General features: G+C 46.5%; 1 protein-coding gene across 3 annotated transcripts in view; it reads left to right on the plus strand.

Moving 5' to 3' along the window:
• The window catches only part of LOC125460469 (plexin-A1-like), a 512,196-nt gene that overhangs the window by 283,338 nt on the left and 205,643 nt on the right, over positions 1 to 23,215 (plus strand). For all 3 annotated transcript variants that reach the window (XM_059649731.1, XM_059649733.1, XM_059649732.1), the window contains exon 10: positions 11,968 to 12,168. In XM_059649731.1, coding sequence (XP_059505714.1) covers positions 11,968 to 12,168 — 201 coding nt within the window. The remainder of the gene's footprint in view (positions 1 to 11,967; positions 12,169 to 23,215) is intronic.

Consider the following 23,215-nt stretch of genomic DNA (forward strand, 5'->3'; position numbering starts at 1 on the left):
ACATCTAGAGTACTTTAAGCAGTTTTAGTCCCCTTATTTGAAAGAAAAGGTATCATTTCATTGGAGGCAGTTCAGAGAAAGTTCACTAGGATGATCCCGTTGTGGAGAGAGTGGCTTATGTTCAAGGGGTTGAGACTGTACTCACTGGAGTTTAGAAGAATGAGAGTTGATCTAATTGAAACTTGGAGGAATCTCCGAAGCCTTGATGGGGTAAATGCAGAGAGGATATTTCCCCTAAAGGGGAGAGTCAAGGACCAGAGGACATAGGCTCAGAATAAAGGGGCACTAGATGAGGAAGAATTTCTTCGCTCAGAGGATTGTGAGTCTTTGGAACTCCTTGCCACAGAGAGGTGTGGGGACAGAGTCCGTGTGTATATTTAAGGCCAAAATAGATAGATTCTTGATCAGTGAGGGAATCAAGCGTTACAGGGAAAAGGCATGGACATTGAGGAATGTCAGATTAGCTGTGATTACGCTGAATGGCAGAGCAGGCTCACGGAGCCATAACAGCCCACTCCTGTTCCTATCCTAGCCATGGTGATTTTTTATGTTAAACAGATTTTGAAGCGTAGCTTTGGATATAATTATTTTTTGTGGACAACAAAATAAACAAGTTCTAGCTTAGATTATTAGGAGAGGGACTTGTTGGATTAACGGAAAGACCCATAGCTTAGAGAGACAATCTTTTTTAGTTTTACTTTTGACTTTTGAGCAGTCCTGTGAAGTCCTTTGAAGAAAATGCTGATATAGATCAGTGTTCTAGAGAGGAAAAAGATTTAGTGAGAATAGATTACCTTAGGGTAAAGAATCGGTGACAGTCCCAAGCCAGATGTGTTGGGATAAAACCCTGAAGGGATTACTTAAAATTGAGCAGATTTAGGCTCAAGATTTTTAATAGCTCCAGGAAGATGTTATTTGCAGTTCAAATGACTTAAACCTGGATATTAGAGACTAGGATGCTGGTGTGAGTATTATATGAGCGGTATTCATGAGTGACAAGGTGTAATTCTGAATACTGTGCCAGGCATGTGCATTGTATGAAAGCTGTTGTTTTTCTTTTCAATTTATGAAGGAGTGTTTGGAGATCACAAAATTATTATGTGCAGAGGAAGGCCATTCAGGCTATCATGTTTGCACTGGCCTTTTCCAGTCTGGCTCTCTTATCCAGTGTCAATCTCCTACCTATTCCCCATCTACCTGTACACTAATAATATAAAAAATTCAAATGCCCTCTTGAATGTCACATTTGAACCAGCCACCACCATATGTCCATCGAGTGCATTCCAGCTCCTAACTATTCGCTATTTTCTTTCATATTGCCCCCTGCTTCATGTGTAAATCACTGTGGAAAGGAAAACAGATTCATACTATCAACTCTGTCTAGCCCGCTCGCTATTTTGAAATTCTGAAACAGATCTCTTCTCAGCCTTCTTAATGGGATTATACCTTTACAATGTGCTTACAAACCTTTGAATTTGTCTTACAATTAGATAGTTCTAGTTGTTCTATTTAATCATCATTTTCTGTTAAATGCATCTGTTTTATTGTTTAAGCGGAATTTACAGCATTCTGTGCTATGTTTTGAGGAGAAACCAGTTTCTTTTAGTCTGTGTTTTTCAACAAGGTTTCAGTCTGGGACCTGGTTTTTCTGCTTATAATATCAGTTGTGATGATAGTATCAGTTATGCAAATACTGGAGGTGTGGGGTTGGGAAAAGGCTGCATGACTAGGCTAGGTTGTATGAAGCAATTTGCTAAAACCTGCAGAAAGGTTTTGGGACTGAGAGTTAGCAAATGTCCCACTGAACCGTGAGCTTTCAGGTCACTGAATGCTCTGTTCCCATAATTTTAACCATCTGTGTTACATGGTGTACTGGTACAAGGGGACAGTGGAATGTTGCACCTGCACAGTGCCAAGGGAGATGTGTACAATAAGACGATGCATCAACGTCAGGGCTTGGCTGAGCTGGAGATCGATGTTTAAAGGAGTGGGTAAGAGCAAAATGCTGTTGGGTGATGCACTCTAATGATGGGTGGAGGGACAGCTTGTGTTGAGGAAGCGGGGAGGTTGTGGAAAGACCTGGTCAGGCCAGGACAGTGGGCAAAAAAATGGTAGATAGAACACAATGTGTGAAAGTGTGAGGTTATGCACTTTGGTAGGAGGAATGGAGGCATAGGGTATTTTCTAAATGGGGAAAGACTTTGGAAATCTGAAGCACGAAGGGATTTAGGAGCCCTAGTTCAGAATTCGCTTAAGGTTAACATGCAGATTCAGTGAAAATCAAAAGAACTGCGGATGCCGTAAATCAGGAACAAAAAACAGAAGTTGCTGGAAAAGCTCAGCAGGTCTGGCAGCATCTGTCTCGAAAAAAAAATCAGAGTTAACGTTTCAGGTCTGGTGATCCTTCGGACCTGAAACATTAACTCCGACTTTTTGCTTTGCAGATGCTGCCAGACCTGCTGAGCTTTTCCAGCAACTTCTGTTTTTTGTTCCTGATTCAGTTGGCAGGTAGGAAGGCAAACGCTATGTTAGCATACATTTCAAGAGGATTAAAATACAAGAACAGGGATGTACTGCTGAGGTTGTATAAGGCTTTTGATCAGACCGTATTTGGAATATTGTGAGCAGTTTTGAGCCCCGTATCTAAGGAAGGACGTACTGGTCTTTAAAGGGGGTCCAAAGGAGGTTTGTAAGGATGAAGGAGCATTTGAGGACTTTGGAGGTCTGTACTCAGTGGAGTTTAGAAAGATGAACAGGTATCTCATTGAAACTTACAGAATACTGAGAGGCCTGGATAGAGTGAATGTGAAGTCCACCAGTAGGAGAGTATGACCCAAGGACGCACCCTCAGTGTGAAGGGATGGCCCTTTAGAATTGAGGTCGGGGGGAGTTTCTCCAGCTGTATGGAACTCATTACTGCAGAGATTAATTGATTGATTTATTGTCACATGTTCTGACATGCGGTGAAAAGCTTCATTTATGAGCAGTACAGGCAGATTATAGTAAGCAAGGATGTATAGATCAAAAAGATCTAAACAGAGGCATACAGGTGACATCACACAGGGCGTTCACTAGGTGAGATCGACATTAGCAAGATCAGCATTATTTGAGGCTAGAGAGTCCATTCATCAGTCTGATAACGTCTGGGAAGAAGCTGTTCCTGAACCCTCTGGTGTGTGTGTTCAGGCTTCTGTATCTTCTGCCTGATGGAAGAGATTGTAGGAGATCATTACCGGGGTGCGATGGGTCTTTGATGATGTTGGCAGCAGTGGAGGTGAGATCATTGAGTGTATTTAAGTCAGAGATGGATATGTTCTTGATTGGTTAGGGGATCGAGAGTTACGGGGAGGATGGGGTTGAGGAACATATCAGCCATGATCAAATGATGGAGCAGACCTGCTGGGCTGAATGGCCTCATTCTATTCCTTTATCTCATGTTCTCATGATATAGATCTGTCATTACCAGTATTTCTTCCATCAGTTCTTGAGCCTGAGGCTAAAGGTACAGCATTGAGTGAAGCCCTGAGTGCTGTGCAGGGGATGTTTGGATCATGTTGCAAACAAACTGAAAAGTAATCTTTCAGCAGAACCGAGTCCTGCCTCCTCTCCCATCAACGTGCCCCACCTTTGCCCATTTGTCTGTCTGCCCTAGGCCGGTTTTTAGGCTGTGGTGTATTTATCTAATCGAATCAGCTCAATCTGTCGTGCCTCGTGGCTGGATGGAATGCAAACATGTGACCTCATTGCGTATGTGAGCGGGTTTAACTTCCCTGAATGACTGGTAGGGGGCGCTCTGTAGTCACCTCTGAGTATGCGAGTGGAGATGCCAACCCAGCAGCTTTGTTCTGGAATCTTCCCAGGAATTCAAAATGAATCTGCAGGGAAGTCTCCCGGAGCAAAAGAAACCTGGCAGAGATGTCGAGAAACACAGGTTGTGTTTCTCAACTTGTCTTCAAAACACGTTCACCTGATTTAACAATATTGGAGGTGGGAGTAAAACTTAGCTGTTACACTGATGGCACGGTTTGATCAACATTGTGGGAAAGAGTATTCACCAGAAACTGCCAACTGGACACACCATAGGAATACCGTCGCTACAAGAACAGCTCAGAGGCTGGGAATATTGCAGTGAGTTACTCACCTCCTGACTCCCCAAAGCCTGACCACCATCTACAAGGCACAAATCAGAAGTGTGATGGAATTCCACCAATGCTCAGTAGTAACATTGAGTGCTGTCTACAAGATACACTCCAGAAATTCACCAAAGGTCTTCAGACAGCACTTTCCAAACCTGCAACTGCTTCGATACAGAAGGACAAGGGCGGCAGATATATGGGAACACCCAATCCTTGCAAATTCCCCTCCAAGCCACTCACCATTCTGACTTGTAAAAATATCATCTTTTCTTTAATGTCGCTAGGTCAGAACCTGGAATTTCCTCCCTGACAGCACTGCGGTTGTACCTAACCCCTGTAAACTGCAGTGCCTGAAGAATGTGGCTCAGCACCATCATTCCAAGGTCAATTAAGTTTGGAAAATAAATGCTGGTCCACACAGTGATGCCCCTATTCTGTGAATGAACAAAACATGTCAACGAGGAGCCTGTTTACTTTCCGGTTGGCTGTTAGGAGTGGAGGCAGTTACGCCTGGAAGATTGGCTAATTGTGTGTGTTTCTGTGTGTGTGTGTGTGTGTGTGTGTGTGTGTGTGTGTGTGTGTGTGTTTGTCTGTCAGTCTGTCTGTCTGTGTGTGGTGTGTTGGGTGGAGGAAAGGAGGGGTAGGAATGCAATTTCAGGCAGTGTACCAGGCACTTGATGGTGAGCCCAGCTCCTGCACTGCAATCTGTGTTGATATCTATCTGGCTGTCTGTACTGTCAAAGCTATCAGTGACTTTGCTGCTGTAATGGAGGGAGGAGGGAGGGATGGATTTGGGAGAGCACAGGTGCTTCCTGTTTGTTGCCTTTTTGGGATACTTCCATGGAGCTCCCAGCACAGTCGGAACAATAATAAGTTTGGACAACTTTCCCACAGATCCACTATCCCTCAGCAGACATTAATGGTTTTTCCAGATGTGGGAGATTGTCTTGTTAACCCTTTGGACACTGACATGGAACCAGTGATGTACTCCTTCCCTACTTAAATAAAAAGCAGAAACAAACTCCCTTAAATGATGCCCTAGAGTTCCTCTGCTGCCTTAAGATTCATTACAAAACTTGAACATTGTGCAGAGCTCCAAAGATTCCCTGAATTTGTGTAAAGATTTGAAGAGCGGAGGAACTCTTTCACACACACACATGCAGTCAGCTGATAGGATCGATTGTCACTTCAATTGTCGGTTTCAAGGTATAATCCAATAAAGTGCTTGATGGAAGATTTTAATGTGATTAGACAGAAATTATGGGGTAAATGGACTTTTTGAGAATAGTTCCTGTGTGCTGCTGGTACGGACACAATGGGCTGAATAGCTTCCTGTGTTGAGATTATTTGTGATTCTACAAAAATTGTGCAAGAACCAATTGAGTTGGTCAAGGTGGACCCCCCACAGCATTACTCAGCCCCCTAGCACCAAGGTCAATATCCTCACCAGGTACTGACTTAATGCGACCTTCATTGTAAAATTGTCAGGTTTGTGGGGAAATGGGTAAGGAATTTCAAAACTGGAAGGCATAGTTTCAGGGTGAGGGTGGAAAATTTACAAGGGATCTAAGGGTCAACTCTTTCACAAAGAGTATGGTGTGTTTATGGAATAAGTTGCCAGAAGATGTGGTAGAGGCTGGTAAAGTACCAACATTTGAAAGACATTTAGACAGTTGCATGAATAGGAAGGGTTTAGAGGAATATGGGCCAAATGTTGGCAAATGGGGCAAGTTTAGTTTGGGAAACCTGGTGGCATGGATGAGTTGGACTGAAGGGCCTGTTTCCATGCTGTAAGACTGATTGCTGCTATAACTCTACAACAGAGGAATGAGATCGACTGGACCCCAATTTCGAAGTGTCAACATTGATGTACGGGCCTGATTGGCCTTAGCATTGTTTATTATGCAGTTAAGACCGAAACAATTATATAATCAGCCAGAGACATTTGGACATAAAACTGGAGGATCTGGTCAATTTTAACCTGTTAAATTATGTGTTCCTAGCAGACTCACTCTGCTGGTACATGTGTGTATGGTGGCGTCAAGTGGATTAAATGCACAGTGCATTTTTTAACACACGCTTGTCTGTGATTCTCTGTTTCACCTCATTACTGTTTGTCAGGTCTTCCTGTGCATAATTTTGTCTACAAAAGAACATCTGCAGGAAAACAGGAACAAGACTGGGCCATTCTGACTCTCGAGCCTGTTCAATGAGATCATGGCTGATCTGTGGCCAAACTAGAACATTGAGACCCTTCAGAAGTGTTTCTACCTGCGACTGCTGAAACTCCCTACCTACATCCGTGACACCACCCATGCCCTCCACCACCTCCAGAACTTCCAATTCCCTAGTCCCCAACAACTCATTTTAATTATAGATGTCCAGTCCCTGCATTCCCCATGCAGATGGCCTAAAGGCCGTCTGCTTCTTCCTGTCCTGCAGGCCTGACCAGTCCCCCTCCACTGACACTCTCATCCGCATTTCCAAACTGGTCCTCACACTCAACAACTTCTCGTTCAATTCCTCCCACTTCCTACAGACAAAGGGGGTGGCCATGGGTACCCGCATGGGCCCAAGCTATGCCTGCCTCTTTGTAGGTTACATGGAACAGTCCGTCTTCTGTACCTACGCTGGCTGTAAACCCCACCTCTTCCTCCATTACATTGATGACTGTATTGGCGCCGCCTCGTGCTCCCACGAGGAGTTTGAACAGTTTATCCACTTCACCAACACCTTCCACCCCAACCTCAAGTTCACCTGGACTATCTCCAACACATCCCTCACCTTCCTAGACCTCTTTGCCTCCATCTCGGGCAACCACCTAGAAACTGATGTCCATTTCAAGCCCACCAACTCCCACAGCTACCTAGAATTCACTTCCTCCCACTCACCTTCCTGCAAAAATGCCATCCCCTATTCCCAAATCCTCCACCTCCACCGCATCTGCTCCCAGGATGAGGCATTCCACTTCCATACATTTCAGATGCCCTTGTTTTTCAAGGGCTGCAACATCCCCCCCCACAGTGGTCGAGAACGCCCTCAGCCACGTCTCCTGCATTTCACGCAACTCATCCCTCACACCCCGTCCCCGCAATAACCACCAAAAGAGGATCCCCCTCGTCCTCACATACCACCCCACCAACCTCCGGATACAACACATCATCCCCTGACACTGCTGCCATCTACTATCCGACCCCACCACCAAAGACATTTTTCCCTCCCCACCCTGATCTACTTTCTGGAGAGACCACTCTCTCCGTGACTCTCTTGTCCGCTCCACACTCCCCTCTAACCCCACCACACCCGGCACTTTTCCCTGCAACCGCAGCAAGTGCTACACCTGCCCCCATACCTCCTCCCTCACCCCCATCCCAGGCCCCAAGATGACTTTCCACATCAAGCAGATGTTCACCTGCACATCTGCCAATGTGGTACACTGCATCCGCTGTACTGTTGTGGCCTCCTCTACGTCAGGGAACCCAACTGGAGGCTTGGGGACCGCTTTGTAAAACATCTACGCTCGGTTCGCAATAAACAACTGCACCTCCCAGTCGCAAACCATTTCCACTCCCCCTCCCATTCCTTAGATGACATGTCCATCATGGGCCTCCTGCAGTGCCACAATGATGCCACCCGAAGGTCGCAGGAACAGCAACTCATATTCCGCTTGGGAACCCTGCAGCCCAATGGTATCAATGTGGACTCCACCAGCTTCAAAATCTCCCCTTCCCCCACTGCATCCCAAAACCAGCCCAGCTCATCCCTGCCTCCCTAACCTGTTCTTCCTCTCACCTATCCCCTCCTCCCACCTCAAGCTGCACCCCCATTTCCTACCTGCTAACCTCACCCCGCTCCCTTGACCTGTCTGTCCTCCCTGGACTGACCTATCTCCTCCCTGCCTCTCCACCTACACTACTTTACTGGCTCCATCCCCGCTTCTTTGACCTGTATGTCTCTTCTCCACCTATCTTCTTCTCTATCCATCTTCTATCTGCCTCCCCCTCTCTCACTATTTATTTCAGAACCCTCTTCCCCTCCCCCATTTCTGATGAAGGGTCCTGGCCCGAAACTTCAGCTTTCCTGCTCCTGAGATGCTGCTTGGCCTGCTGTGTTCATCCAGCTCCATACTTTGTTTTCTCCATATCCCTTACATTTTTGTTAAGCAAAGGTATTGTTTAACTACCTCAGGTTTAAAACTAACAACTGATCCTGCATTAACTGCTGTTTGTGGAAGAATGTTCCATATTTCTACCACCATTTGTGTGTTGAAGTGCTTCTTAACATCTTTCCTGAACTCTCCAGTGTCGTGTACTGTGCACGTGTCAATAAAGGGTGACTTGGTGATGGGATACAGGCCTCTGCGGAGTTCTGTCGATATCCCTTTGTAATTTTAAGCTATCCTGTACATTGCCTACGACGCTGCCGAAATTTGTGTCGTCAGCAGAGTTGGAGGTGTGACTTTCTATGCCATCATCCAAGTCGCTAATAAATAATGTGAATAATTGAGATCCTTGCAGGACAGCACTGACTGCATCCTGCCAATGGGAGCACTGATTCATCATTCTCCCTTATTGCCAGCGTCTGGTCAACTAACTTCCCAGCCATGTTAGAAATGTGGAGATGTTGCGGCTGTTCTCCTTGGAGGATGATATGTGGATTAGGTGCCTTACAGGGAAATGGGTCCGGGTGGGATGCTGTGAGGGTCGGTGTGGACTTGTTGGTCTGAAGGGCCTGTTCCTACACTGTAGGGAATCCTATGATCTATGATCCAAGAGAAGGCTGGTCAGACATCTGACTGAGGTGCTCACAATCACGAGGGACCTGAACAGAGTAGATAAGGAGACTCTGTTCCCATTTGATGGAGGAGTTGAGAACCCAAAGGCATGAATTTAAGGCGACTGGCAGAAGAAGCACTGGTGCCATGGAGCAGCAACCTGCTTCTGCAGTGAACGGTTTGGGTCTGGAATGCATGACCTGAGAAGGTAGTGCAGGCAGATTCAACTGGGATGTTCAAGTGGGAATTGGAAAGGCACTTGAAGGGAAAACTATTGCAGGGTAGGGTGGGGAATGAGACCAGTTGGAGTTGCTCTTGTAAAGACCTAGAATGGGCCGAATGTCCTCCTTCTGTGCTCTAATTGTTCTAAGATGCTGCTAAAGCCAGAGTGACAAATGTGGGGCTGTCCTGTCAGCTGCATGCATGGGGAGAATGCAGGCGTAATGCACCTGCTTGTGACACATTGCTCCCATGTCTATAAGCTCCCTGTCTCCTGTGAAATGAGGGAGCACCCACCCATTCCTCACCAATATCCTTTTCAAATTCAGTCTCTCGAAGGTTGCGTCGCTGGTCAAGTTGGTGTTGGTTGTCCTGCTCTCATTGTCCATGAAAAGATTGTGATGGCCAATCACCTCCAGAAACCTCCTCCCTGCAGCCATTTTTTGATGATTCTCATGATTGATGATCTGACCATTCAGAGTCTTTCTGCAGCTAAAGTGCGAGATGACTCTCCAAGGGACCAGGAATAAGAACCAGGGGCCGGAGTGGGCCATTCGGCCCATCGAACCTGCTCTCCCATTCAATAAGATCATGGCTGATCTTACCTGCCCGCTCATCATAGCCCTTAATCCCTTTACTCTTCAAAAATCTATCTTTCTTTGCCTTAAAACCATTCAACGAGGAAGCCTCAACTACTTCACTGGGCAGGGAATTCCACAGATTCACAACCCTTTGGGAGAAGAAGTTTCTCCTTAACTCAGCCCTAAACCTCCTCCCCATTATTTACACCGACTGAAGCCTGCCTGACTGCCAGTCAACTGACTGTCTGGCCTGACAATACCAAGCTGTCAGAGGTGGCATGGCGGCTCGGTGCTGCTTCACAGCACCAGGAATCCAGGTCTGATCCCACCCTTGGGTGACTGTATGATGTTTGCGCATTCTCCATGAGTCTGCGTGGGTTTCCCCTGGGTGCTTAGGTATCCCCCCCAGAGTCCAAAGATGTGCAGGTTAGGGTGGATTGGTCGTGCTGCATTGCCCATAGTATACAGGCCAGGTGAATTAGCCAGTAAATTACAGAGTGACAGAACTAGGGTGGGATTCTCTTCAGAGGGTCACTCAATGAGTTTGTGGATTCTTTCTGCACTGTAGTCCATGAATGATGGCCTGACCATTCGGAGTCTTTCCTCAGCTAAAGTGCGAGCTGAACCTCTCCAAGGGACCAGGAATAAGAAACAGGGGCAGGAGTGGGCCATTCGGCCCATCGAACCTGTTCTCCCATTCAATACTTGACCATGTCTTTGCACTGCATGGTGGCAGAGGGATGAATTTCCTCACCTGCCCTCCTCTCGGAGGGCTATCTGAATTCCTAGGGAGAGAGTAATTCCCAATATTTCTTGAGATGGTTTTTATAAAAAGAGCCTGTTGTCCACATGTATTGTTGGGGCTGCCTCTTTGACTCTTTGTAAGCTGGTTATAGAATACTGTATTTACAAAAGGTGAAGTTACTGAAAGATATTCGCAGAGATCTTTGACTGAAATTGTTAATGTGATGGTTACAGTTGTGAGTGATTGATTTTTTTAGGTGATTTCAGGTAACTGAGGTTTTCATGAATGAAATGGTTTGTGTGGATTGTAACATCTTCTTGATATCTCTTCAACACCATGTTTCTCTTCCTCTGTTTACACCTCCAGTGTGTGGTTGTTTTAGTTTGTTCGCGGCAACCAATTTGTACACAGTGCGATCCCACAAAGAGCCATGCGATAAAGTAGGAAAGTAGGCTTGGATGATTATTTAAAACGGGAATGGCGTGCAGGGGGTACGGAGAGAAGGGAGGTTGGCAGGGTGTAGGGGTGAGGCGAAGTTGTAACTCAGTGCCTGAAAAGATTGTGTGTAGACAGAAATGTTCACACCGTGCAATATGTTTTGCAGATCCATGACCTGCAGAGTACACTAGAGGAGGATTCAGCTAGGTAGCACTTTGGCACAGACACGATGGGCCAAATAGCTTCATTCTGTGCCACACATGTTCTGTGAAAAGTCAGGAGATTGGCACTGGATGTGAAACCAGTACGGGCACAACGGGCTGAATGGCCTCATTCTGTGCCATAAATTTTCTGTAAAAAGGCACAGGATTGATCCAAGCTGATAGAGCCGTAGAGCCATAGCCATAGACGCAACTCGTCCATGCCAACCATGTTTCCTGAACTGGTCTAGTCAGGGCACATTGGGTTGAATGGCCTCATTCAGTGTCATACATTTTCCGTGTAAAGGTAGAAGATTGGCACTGGGTGATTGAACCAGTACAGATATGATGGGCCAGATGGCCTCCTTCCACGCCATTACTGTTCTGTGACATGACCTTTTTATTGATGATGGTGGCTGAGGGATAGGGCTCAGGGAAGAGGCTCCTTACTGTTCTGCTGATGCCACCATGAGGAACCTGAGAGGGATGGGTGGTTTAATGTCAGAGCCGAGACATGCATCCCTGAGAGCGCAGGGCTCCTTCAGTTCTGCATTGGGAGCCTCAACCTGAACCACGGGGTCAAGTCTCTGCAGTGGGCCTCAAACCAATGGTTTTCTGACTCAGTACCAAGAGCAGCGCCAACTGAGCCAAGTCTGGCAGCTGGTTTCAAAATGAAATGTCTTCCATTGAGAATTGTGTTATTGGGCACCAGAAATGAGGGCAGAATGAGACTGTTCATCTGGGCAGTTCGCTGCTCATTGCCATCTGTTCAGGATGAATGGGAAGGAGCAATAGGCTGGGGTTGACAGGAGGTAGATGTTGACGTGAAGGTGGAGGCCTGTCAATCATGGGGTGTGCCGTTCTCTCTTGACAGGACTGCCCACAGATCCTGCCCTCGACGGAGATCTTCATCCCGGTCGGAGTGGTCAAACCGATCACGCTCACGGCCAAGAATCTCCCCCAGCCACAGTCGGGACAACGGAGCTATGAGTGTATCTTCGACATCCAGGGGACCATGCATCGCGTGCCCGCTCTCAGGTTCAACAGCACCAGTGTACAGTGCCAGAACACCTCGGTAAGTAAGTGGTGGGCAGCCCTGCCCAATCCAAATTGGTTGTGTGCCCGAGTTTCACTGTCTTCACAGAGTCATGCAACACATCAGAGGCCCTTCAGCCCATCAAGTCTATGCCAACCTATCAACACCAATCCCACATTGCTGCGCTAGGCCCCTTACCTTGGACATTGTGACATTTCAAGTGCTCATCCCAAGTGCTTCATAAAAGTTGTAAGGTTTGCCTCCTCAACTACGCTGTCAGACAATGCATTCCACCGGCTTCAGGGCTTTTTAGTTCAGTCCTGGGACATGGACATCACTGGTTGGTCCAGCATTTATCGCCTGTCCCTAGTTGCCCCCTTCAAAAGGTGGTGCTGAGCTGCCTTCTTGAATTGCTGCAGCCTGTGTGCTGAGGGCAGACGTAGAGTGCCCTTAGTGAGGGAATTCCAGGACTTTGACCCAGCAATGCTGACGGAATGGCGATATATTTCCAACTCAGGATAGTGAGTGAAAAACATTTTCCTCAGCCCTCTGTAAACTCCCTTGTTGCTGACCTGTTGACTTAGAGAGCCCGCATATTTCTATCCTCACTGTTCATGCCCATCGTAATCTTATACACTTTTATCAGGTTCCCCCTCAACCCTCTCTGCTCCAAAAGGAAAATAACCCGAGCTTGTATAGTCTCTCTTCATCGCTGAAATGTTCCATCCAAGGTCACATCCTGGTGAATATCCTCTGCACACCCTCCACTACCATCACTTCCTTCCCGTTAGTGTAATGATAGGACAAAGAGGTATAGATAGAGTGTACAGCCAGACACTTTTTCCTATGCTGTCGGTAGGTATTACCAGGGGGCATCGTTTTAAAGTGAGTGGGGGTAGATATAGGGGAGACGCCAGAGGTAGGTTCTTTACTCAGAGAGTGGTCGGGGCATGGAATGCATTGCTGAGGAGGGTAGAGGAGACACCGTCATTAGGGGCATTTATTGGATAGACATATGGATGATAGTATAAGGTAGGGTGGAGGTTAGATAGACCTTGGGAATAGGGTAAAAATTTGACAACATCATGGGCTGAAGTGCCTGTACTGTGCTGTACTGTTCTATGTTCTATAAAACAAACTATTTAGGGAAATTGGTTAAGGAGACCATATCAGCAAGAGTATGGGGAAGATTTCTTAGTTAAAATAATGTTGCGTGTTCTTTATTGTCTACCTGGGAGAGCAGACAGATCCTCTGAAAAGTGTTGTAATTGAAGGCTACATCTCCAACAGTGCAGCACTCCCTCAACAACACTCCAGGAGAGTCTCCACCCGAAACATCAGCTTTCCTGCTCCTCTGATGCTGCTTGGCCTGCTGTGTTCATCCAGCTCTACACCTTGTTATCTCAGATTCTCCAACATTGGCAGTTCCTACTATCTCCCACCAGGAGAGTAAGTCTGGTTGATGCAAAGAAGTATAAGAAGCAAAGTACTGTAGATGCTGGAAATCTGAAACAAACACAGAAATGCTGGAGAAGCTCAGCAGATCTGGCAGCACCAGTGGAGAGAGAAACGAGAATTAATGCCTCAGTTCAGTCCAGTTCGGAAGAAGCCCTATTGGACTCAGAACGTGAACTCTGTTTCTCTCTCCACGGATGATACTGGACCTGCTGACTTTCTCCAGCAGTCACTGTGATCCCTCTTCTATCCTGGGCTGACCTGCAGTAAATCTGTTTCAAGCCACATCTTCTGATTCTGCGCTGTCATTTCTTACGACTTTGGGTGTTGTCTTCTGGGCTGAGCATGGCAATGTCGTTGGACAAATCATTTGATGTTTTCAGCTGCAATTTATTTTTATCCCATCCTACCCCTACCTTTTGTCACTCAGCAAACTTAATCTCTGCTCGCTCCCACCAGGAGGCATTCCCTGACCATGGGCCCAGGTGATGAGTGTTGCATGGAATGCATTGCTGGAGAGGGTAGTGGAGTTGCAAGTTATTCAGAGGAGGAAGGGGTATGTCAGAACTTCATTGGAAAATTCCTTGAGGTTCACTATTCACTGAGGTCTTGGCTGTTCTGCCCCTTCACGCCATGCTAGCCAACTTCGCTCTGGACCCTTTACTGCTCCTAACTAATGCAGGTCTATCAAGATCAGTTAGAAATTGGGATGAGTTTCGATGAAGTGACCTGGGTTTTTACAGCAATCACTAGCTTGGCTTTGAACACCTCATAGTCCCCTCACTTATCCTGGACTTTGTCCATTTGATGATCTTCCATCTGTCAGCCAGGATAATTCGCAACCTTCCCAGAATCATCTGGCTTTTTCTGCCCCCTAGCCCCGCACCTGACTTCCTTCCTCACCTCCTCTGTTTCTATCTCTGCACCCTCTCACTCTCTGCCCCCACCCTCCCACGCACACTGTCCTCCATCTCCCTTATTTTTCATCGATCCTTTCCCCTCTTCTCTCCCACCTCTTTCTTCATTTACTCACTCTTTCTTTCTCCCACCTGCCCCTCTTTTTCAGCACTGCTCTTATCCTGTCTCTCGCCCCAATCTCTCTCTTCAGCCATCTCGAATTCTGACGCCCCGCTGGAGTCCTTTCACTGAACTGGTGAGCCTGTGGCCAGCTGGTGGTCCGTGCCACCCAGTCAGCCTGAATGTAGTGATGAGCAGGGCACGGTTGCTGACTGTGACAGGGAGAGGGTCGCCACATCCCGACTTTGTGCAAGGCCCTTGCAGTTTCTGATGTGCCCAAAATGAGTTGCCGTCCTAAATGAGAATTCCCAATGAGTTGGAACAACAATGGCACTGTGTCTTCGGGAACAATGCATCTCACAAAGGAATGCATCGAGTTACTTCTTATCAAGATTGCCAGGGGTTAATGACTGGGTTCCTGCTGTGCCGCACACTCTTTGTGCTGCTGCTGGGCATTGTCTGTGTGAGGAGGCAGCCATTTGAGCTGAGCTCTGTTCAATAGACACAGCTGATGTGTCCTTTTACAATGATGTACTGCTCCTCTCAATAGTGCCTTAGACAGGGCTTGTGTGTGTACAGTTTTTGCAAATAATAATCCAGTACATGGTCGATAGAGCATTGCAGTTCATGGAGGGATGCTAACTGTCAAAAAGATCTGGGCTAACTGACTTCATTATGACTGCAGTTTGCAAAGCTACTGAGTTTGACAAAGTAGATGTATTCACGATTGTGACTGAGTTTCTGACTGAGTGTCCTTTGTCAGCCCGACATACGCTTGAGATGTGGCCACAGGTCAAGTGTGACGTTGGTTAGTCAGTGACCAGAGGGATCAAAGTGTGGGCTAGACGCTGAAGAGGGAGCAGGGGTGGGTGGGAATGGGGTCACATCTAGACGTGAACAACTTGGCTCGTGCTTCCTCAGTGTGACAGGCCAGCCGAGCGCTAGGTAGGAAATTAATCCAGAGGCATTCGTCTCAGGCAGCTTTCCTGCACCCCTCAGATGGTGAAGTGGAGTCTGGAATGCCCTCCCTGGGATGGAAGTTGAGGCAAGAAACCTCACAACATTTAAAACATTATCTGGAGGAGAACATGAAGTGTCCAAACAATTGAGGCTATCGGCCAATTGCTGGAAAGTGGGATTAGTGGGGATAAGTTGGCACAGACTTGATGGGCTGAATGGCCTCTTCTGTGAATCTCTATAACTCTAAATGCATAGCTGTGGCTTAATTAGATGGCATGACCGCCTCTGTTTTTGAATGTCATGGATTCAACCTCTACTCATAGAGTCTTAGAGTAATACAGCATGGAAACTGGCCCTTCGGCCCAAACTGGTCCGTGCTGACCATGGTACCCACTCAGTTCATTCCAGTTGCCTGCATTTAGTCCACATCCCTCTAAACCTTTCTCACCCATGTGACTATCCAAATTTCTTTTATAAGTTACTATTGTACCTGTCTCAACAACTTTCTCCGGCAGCCCATTCCATATACGCTCCACTCTCTGCGTGAAAAAGTTGCCCCTCAGGTCCTTCTTAAATCTTGCCCCTGTCACCTTAAACTCAAGCCCTCTAGTTTTCAATTCCCCATCCCTGGGGAAAAAGACCAAATGCATTCATCCTATCTATGCTCACCATGATTTTATACACCTCAGTATGGTCACCTCTCATTCTCTTACATTCCACGGAATAAAGTCCTATCCTGGCCAACCTCTCCCTATAACTCAGGCCTACTAGTCCTTGCACCATCCTTGTAAATATTCTTTGCACATTTCCTAGTTTAATTATGTCTTTCTTATCACAGGATGAACAAAACTGTCCAGAATACTCTCAGTGCAGCCTCACCAACGACTTATACAACTGTGACACAACGTCCCAACTCCTATACTCAGTGCCTCGGCCAATGAACGTCAGCATGCTAAATGCCTTCTCCACTGTGATGCCACTTTGAATGAACTATGTATTTGTACTCCTCAGTCCCTCTGTTCCACAACACTCCTCAGTACCTGACCATTTACTGTATAAGAGATAGTAGGAACTGCAGATGCTGGAGAATCTAGATAACAAGGTGTAGAGCTGGATGAACACAGCAGGCCAAGCAGCATCAGAGGAACAGGAAAGCTGATGTTTTGGGCCTACACCCTCTGACACTAATCCCATTTTCCCTCACAGCCTTGAATGTTATGACATGTCACATGCTCATCCAAATATTTTTTAAAGGTTATGAGATTTCCTGTTTCAACTCCCCTCCCAGGCTTGTGTATTCCAGACCCCTACCACACTCTGGGCGAAGACGGTTTTCCTCCAGTCCCCTCTAACCCTCTGATACCTGTCTACCCTGTTCATGCCCTCAAAATCTTATACAACTCAATCAGATTCCCCTTTCAACCTTCTCTGTTGTAAATAAAACAACATGAGCTTATCCAGAGATAATTAGGTGTAGGGCTGGATGAGCACAGCAGGCCAAGCAGCATCAGAGGAGCAGGAAGGCTGATGTTTCAGGCCTAGACCCTTCTTCAGAAATAGGGGAGGGGAAGGGGGTTCTGAAGTAAATAGAGAGAGAGGGTGAGGCGGACACAAGATGGATAGAGTAGAGAATAGGTGGAGAGGAGACAGACAGGTCAAAGAGGCGGGGATGGAACCACTAGAGGAGAGTATAGGTGGGGAGGTAGGGAGGAGATGGGTCAGTCCAGGGAGGACGGACAGGTCAAGGGGGCAGGATGAGGTTAGTAGGTAGGAGATGGGAGGAGGGGATAGGTGGGGGGGCAGGACAAGATAGGGAGATGGAGATGAGCCGGGCCGGTTTTGGAATGCGGTAGGGGGAGGGGAGATTTTGAAGCTTGTGAAGTCCACATTGATACCATTGGGCTGCAGGGTTCCCAGGCGGAATATAAGTTCCTGCTCCTGCAAACTTCAGGTGTCATCATTGTGGCACTGCAGGAGGCCCAAGATGGATGTATGGGCTGCGGAATGGGAGGGGGGGTTGAGATGATTCGTTTCATCACTGAAATGCTCCATCCCAGACAACATCCTAGTCAACCTCTTCTACACCCTCTCTTGGTGCCACCACACTCTTCCTATAGTGTATGGCTGGAACTGCACACAGCACTCCAGTTGTGGCTTCACTAAAATCCTGTACAGCTCTGATGCAACCTCCCTAGCTTTTATAATCTATGATATCGACAAGCGAAAGCTATCTTTGTCTTAAAGGGCATCACTTGGGCAGTGCTGACCAACCGGCATTTCAGCTATGGCTGGGAGAGGGACCTTGAGCCAGTTGTGCAGTCTGGGGACAGGTTCACACTGTGCGACACACTGTACTTGATCTTCAGGCAATGGTGCAAACACATCAAGGCATCGAGGTTGGTAGAAAGCCCAGATTTGAACTGCGATGGCTGAGTGTGGAGAGCAGCCGTGTGGGACCTGTGCCAGTCAGATATTTGACTGGCTGGATTTACCGGGCATCTGAATGAATAAGTGCAGTGTTTTCCAGTGAATGGACTCAGGCCCCTCTCGACACAATCCGTGGCTAATATCTGTCTCCCACACATGTCTTTTGTGTCATTCTTGTCTAATTCTGTCTATTTGCTAAATCTTAGTCCAGGGGAGTGGGACACTTCCCAATGAGTGTCTGGTTCAAAAGCTCCCTTGTTGAAGAAGAAACAGAACGAAAGCTTATATAAATAACATATTCCACAACCTCCAGGCGTCTGAGAGCCAATGAAATATTCTCTAAAGTGTCGGCACAGTTGTAACGCGAGGAATGTGGCAGCTATTTTGTGTGCAGCAAGCTCTTACAACCAGTACTGCAGATGCTGCCAGTGCAAAGCCAAAGCAGACATTGCTGGAGAAACTCAGCAGGGCTGCCAGCATCTGTGGAGAGAGAAAGAGAGAAAGAAACAGAAACATTCTGATGGGGAGTCAAATTGAGCTTGAAACATTAACCCTGTTTCTGTCTCTCAACAGATGCTACCAGACCTGCTGAGTTTCTCCAGCAACTTCTGTTTCGGTTTCAGATTTCTGGCATCCACAGTATGTTGATTTTTTAATGCTGTGAGCCCGGTGGTTGGCGGGGGTGGGGGTGGAGAGGGTGTTGTCACTTAGCTCAATTGACCGGACCTCAGGTTTGCAAAGTGGCCTACAGTATGCATTCAATTCCTGCTGAAATTACCATGAGATTCACCTCCTACCCAGCCTCGCTCCTCACCTGAGGCATGGTGACCTTCAGATTAAGCTCACTGCGAGTTATCTCCGTCTTTCTCCGGTTCCTGATATAATCATCACAGCAACAGCCAGGTCTGTGCACACAGGTTAGAAGTCCAATGTTTGGTGTGTCCACCAGCAATATAGTGACAGCGAAGTGAGTCTCAGATCATTGATGAGTATCATTCTGTAAAGGGTTGTCTTTAGGTCAACAAACATCTTTGTCTCCCCAGGCTTGATTTACATCTATGCAGTGATGGAAAGTAGCAATGGAGAAAGGTTGGGAGGACTGGGGGTTGGAGGTGGGACTGATTAGTTAAACAGTGAACAATAATCTTGTGTTTAGTGAACAGCGAGGACTGTTTGGGAGCCTGTGCAGGAAGTACCTCAGATCAGGAACAAAAACAAAAGTTTTTGGAAAAGCTCAGCAGGTCTGGCAGCATCTGTGAAGGAGAAAACAGAGTTAACGTTGCGGGTCAGAGCAGCTCTGAGGAAGGGTCACCGAGCCCAAAATGTTAACTCTGTTTTTTCCTTCACAGATGCTGCCAGGCCTGCTGAGCTTTTCCAACAACTTTGCTTTTGTTCCTGACTTACAGCATCCGCAGTTCTTTTGCTTTTTATTTGGTACCTCAGATCAGTACGTTGTCTGCTTGTTGCTAAGGGTGGAGCCGTGGGAAGAAGTTGAATAGACTGGGGCTATTTTCCCTGGAGTGTCGGAGGCTGAGGGGTGACCTTATAGAGGTTTATAAGATCATGGATAGGGTAAATAGTCTGGGTCTTTTTTCCCAGGGCGGGCGAGTCCAGAACTAGATGGAATAAGTTTAAGGTGAGAAGGGTACGATTGAAAAGGGACCTCAGGGGCAACTTTTTTACGCAGTGGGTGGTGTGTGTAAGGAATGAGCTGCCAGAGGAAGTGGTGGAGGCTGGTACAATTACAGCATTTAAAAGGCATCTGGATGGGTACATGAATAGGAAGGGTTGAGGGCGATATGGGCCAAATGCTGGAAAATGGGACTGGATTAATTTATGGTATCTGGTCGGCATGGATGAGTTGGACCAAAGAGTCTGTTTCCACACTGTAGAGCCCTGTGACCATATGACTCTATGAATCTAAACTGCTTTTATCATTTCTACGTGTCATTTTGTAAACAATCTTGTGGACTTCATGTCTTGTGTCGATCAGTTGGCTTATCCTTTTGAGTAGATCAAAAACCTCAGTAATGTTGCTTTGGTTTTGAGCTCTGGATGAATATGTTATTGATCATCGCTGGGCTTCGATATTCTAACTGCAGTGCTCCCACGATCTCCCTTTTTCTTATAAGATGAGAAAAGACATAATTAACTATTGATTAATTCTTGTGTGTTGCTGGATCTGTACTTGTAATTTTAACCTATTTTGCTATTCTTCCCGTTTGCTGATCTTTGCTGCGATTGAACAACATTCTTGAGGATTGAATTCACTCAGCCTCTACCTCTCTCCCTCTCTCTCATCCTTCCTTCTTTATGGTCACTGTTGGAATGAGAATCTAGACAGACAAAGGAAGAGTTTGCATTCTTATAGCACCTTTCCTAATCTCTGGAACAACCCAAGGCCTTTTACAGCCAATTAATGTCCTTCTGAAACCCAACCACTGTTGTACTGCAGGGAAATATAGCAAACACTTTGTACACAGCAAGGTCCCACAAACTGATGATGATCCGTTTTGAATATATATGAAAAAAGACACATTTTCTCAAAGCTCTTCATCTTGTATTCATCAGAACAATTTGCAAGAATACCAACTCAAGGAGAAGCCATCATTGAAACTGCATAAGAGGAGAGCGCTGCTAGGTCAGAAAAATGGTTCCCAGTGGCGCTGTTGCCATGGAGTTTACACCAATTAAAAAGGAGTCCACTTTCCAACCAATCAGCACTCTCCTCATGCATCATAAATGTTGGGTTTCCCCTTGAATTTGTATTCTTGCAGATTGTCCTGATGAGTACATGATGAAGAAGTTTGACAAAATATGTCTTACTTTCAGCAGTTTTAAAATTCTACCCTGTTAATCAATTTTTGTTGATTAATGTTAATTGAGAGATCAATGCTGGGCGGGAGTTAGGGTAGAATTTCTCTGTTCTTCTTTGAAGCAGTACAGGGTGATCTTTGACAAGACAAAGCAGACAGGTCCATGATTTAACATCTTTTCTGAAAGACAACACCTTTGACTATGCAGCATTCCCTTGACACTACACAGAGGACGTCAGCCTTATTCTCCAGAATGGGACATGACATGATTTTCTGAGGAAGAGGGGAGATTGCTACAAACAGACCCACAGACATCTCTCTTACCATTCTTCGGCATCCTAAGGGAGACATTGGCCATGGTTTTTATTCTCATGTGGGATATGGACATCAGTGGGCCAGAATTTAGTGTCCATCCCTAGTTTCCCCCTTTAGAAAGTGGTGGTGAGCTGCCTTCTGGAACACTTAGGGAGGGAATTCCAGGATTTTGACCCAGTGACACTGAAGGAACACAAATATATATAACACCAATGTATAAGTCAGTGAGTGGCCAGGAGAGGAACTTTCTGTTGGTGGTGTTGCCATGCATCTGCTGCCCTTGTCCTTCTAGATGGAAGTGAGTCTGGAATGCCTCTGGCCTAGCAGGCATGCAGGTTAATGCTGTAGGCCCTTATGAGATCCACCGTAGCAGCTGTTGGAACTTAAATTGAGTTAATGAATGTGAATTGGATGCCAATCTTGGCGATGGTGGTCATGAAATGATCATGTATAATTCCACCTCGTTCACTAATATCCTTTAGGCAAGGAAATCTACTTTCCTTACCTGGTCTGGCCTGCACATGGCTCCAGACCCACAGCAATGTGGTTGACTCTGAACTACCCTCTGGGCAATTACGAATGGGCAATAAATGCTGCCTGGTCAGGAACGCCCTCATCCTGTGAATGGATCAAGAACCAAGAATCTTGGACTACATATGATGTTTTCATAAATTGTCCACAGGATGTGGACATTGCTAGGTTAGATCAGCATTTGGTGCCCATCCCTGGCTGTCCAGGGGGCTGTTAAGATTCCAGGTGAAGCTGTGCTATACAGCAGTCTAACTCCCCTCAGTCCCGACCTTGTTCCATGAGAATAAACCCTGTGGGTCTGGAATCACATGTAGAACAGAACTAGGGAAGGAAGATGGATTTCTCTCCCTAAAAGTGAATCTGATGGGTTCTTGCAACATTCAGCAGTGTCAGGCTGGCCTTTTACTGAACTCAGATTTCACCATCTCCCATGGTGGGACTTGAACCCACATTCCCAGAACATTAGCCTCGGGGTTCTGGGTTACTTGCCAAGTGATATTACAGCTATATGACCACCTCCCCAAATTCTGCTCCACACCAAGGTGTTGACCCTTAACTGCCCTGTGATGTGGCCTGGACTAGCTATATAATTCAAGGCCAATTAGAGATGGGCAATAAATGCCGCTGTAGCCAGCAATGCCCGCATCCATGGCTGAAAAATACAAGGGAAAGAAAAATAAAACCATTGTCTTTGATCACAGAGTGCTTCCTTTCAAATGTAGGATATTCATCTTGATGGAGTAGCAGAGCTGTCTTAGATAAGGGGAAGAGTGTGATGCATTAAACTAACAGGCACTGGCTAGATTACAGCTCTTAGAAGCACTGTAGCTAAAGTGACCTCCATTGTCATGGCTCTTCTTATCAATGAGTCTATCTTAATGAGATTAGAACTTGTCTACTGACTAGACTCTCAGCAACAACGTTGAGGGGCAATATTTATTTCTGATGGGGATATCAAAGTAATCAAATAAGTCTGGGTGAAGTTGTGCTGCATTTCAGTGTAATTTCATGAGAATAAACGCTGTGTTTTTTTTCCCTTTGGTGACCAATTTGTATTCAAAACGCATGAGGGAGGATGCACAAACTGCACACCCAAGGGTAGACTCAAACTTGGATCCCTGGCAATGTAAGATAGCAGTGCTAGCCACTGAGCCACCATGTCGCCCTAGCTGCTGGGGAGCTGCTTTCTTGAGCCACTGCTGCCCGTGTGCTGTAGATTGTCCTGCAATGCCATTAGGAGGAAATTCCAGGTTTTGTGACCCAGCAACGCTGATGGAACAGTAATATACTTCCAAGCGAGGATGGTGAGTGGCTTGGAGGGTAACTTGGTGGGAACAAGGTGGTGGCTAGTGTCCCCATGTGTTTACTGCCCTCGCCCTTTCAGGAGATGGAGATCAGGAGTTTGGAAAGTAATGCTAAATGAAATTTAACATTGCAGAGATCCTGCTCTTTATTGTGTCAGAGATAATAGGAACTGCAGATGCTGGAGAATCCGAGATAACGAAGTGTAGAGCCGGATGGGCCGAGGCCTAAAACATCAGCTTTTCTGCTCCTAAGATGCTGCT

Source organism: Stegostoma tigrinum, chromosome 11, assembly GCF_030684315.1.
Source record: "Stegostoma tigrinum isolate sSteTig4 chromosome 11, sSteTig4.hap1, whole genome shotgun sequence".
In the NCBI taxonomy this organism is placed as follows: domain Eukaryota; kingdom Metazoa; phylum Chordata; class Chondrichthyes; order Orectolobiformes; family Stegostomatidae; genus Stegostoma; species Stegostoma tigrinum.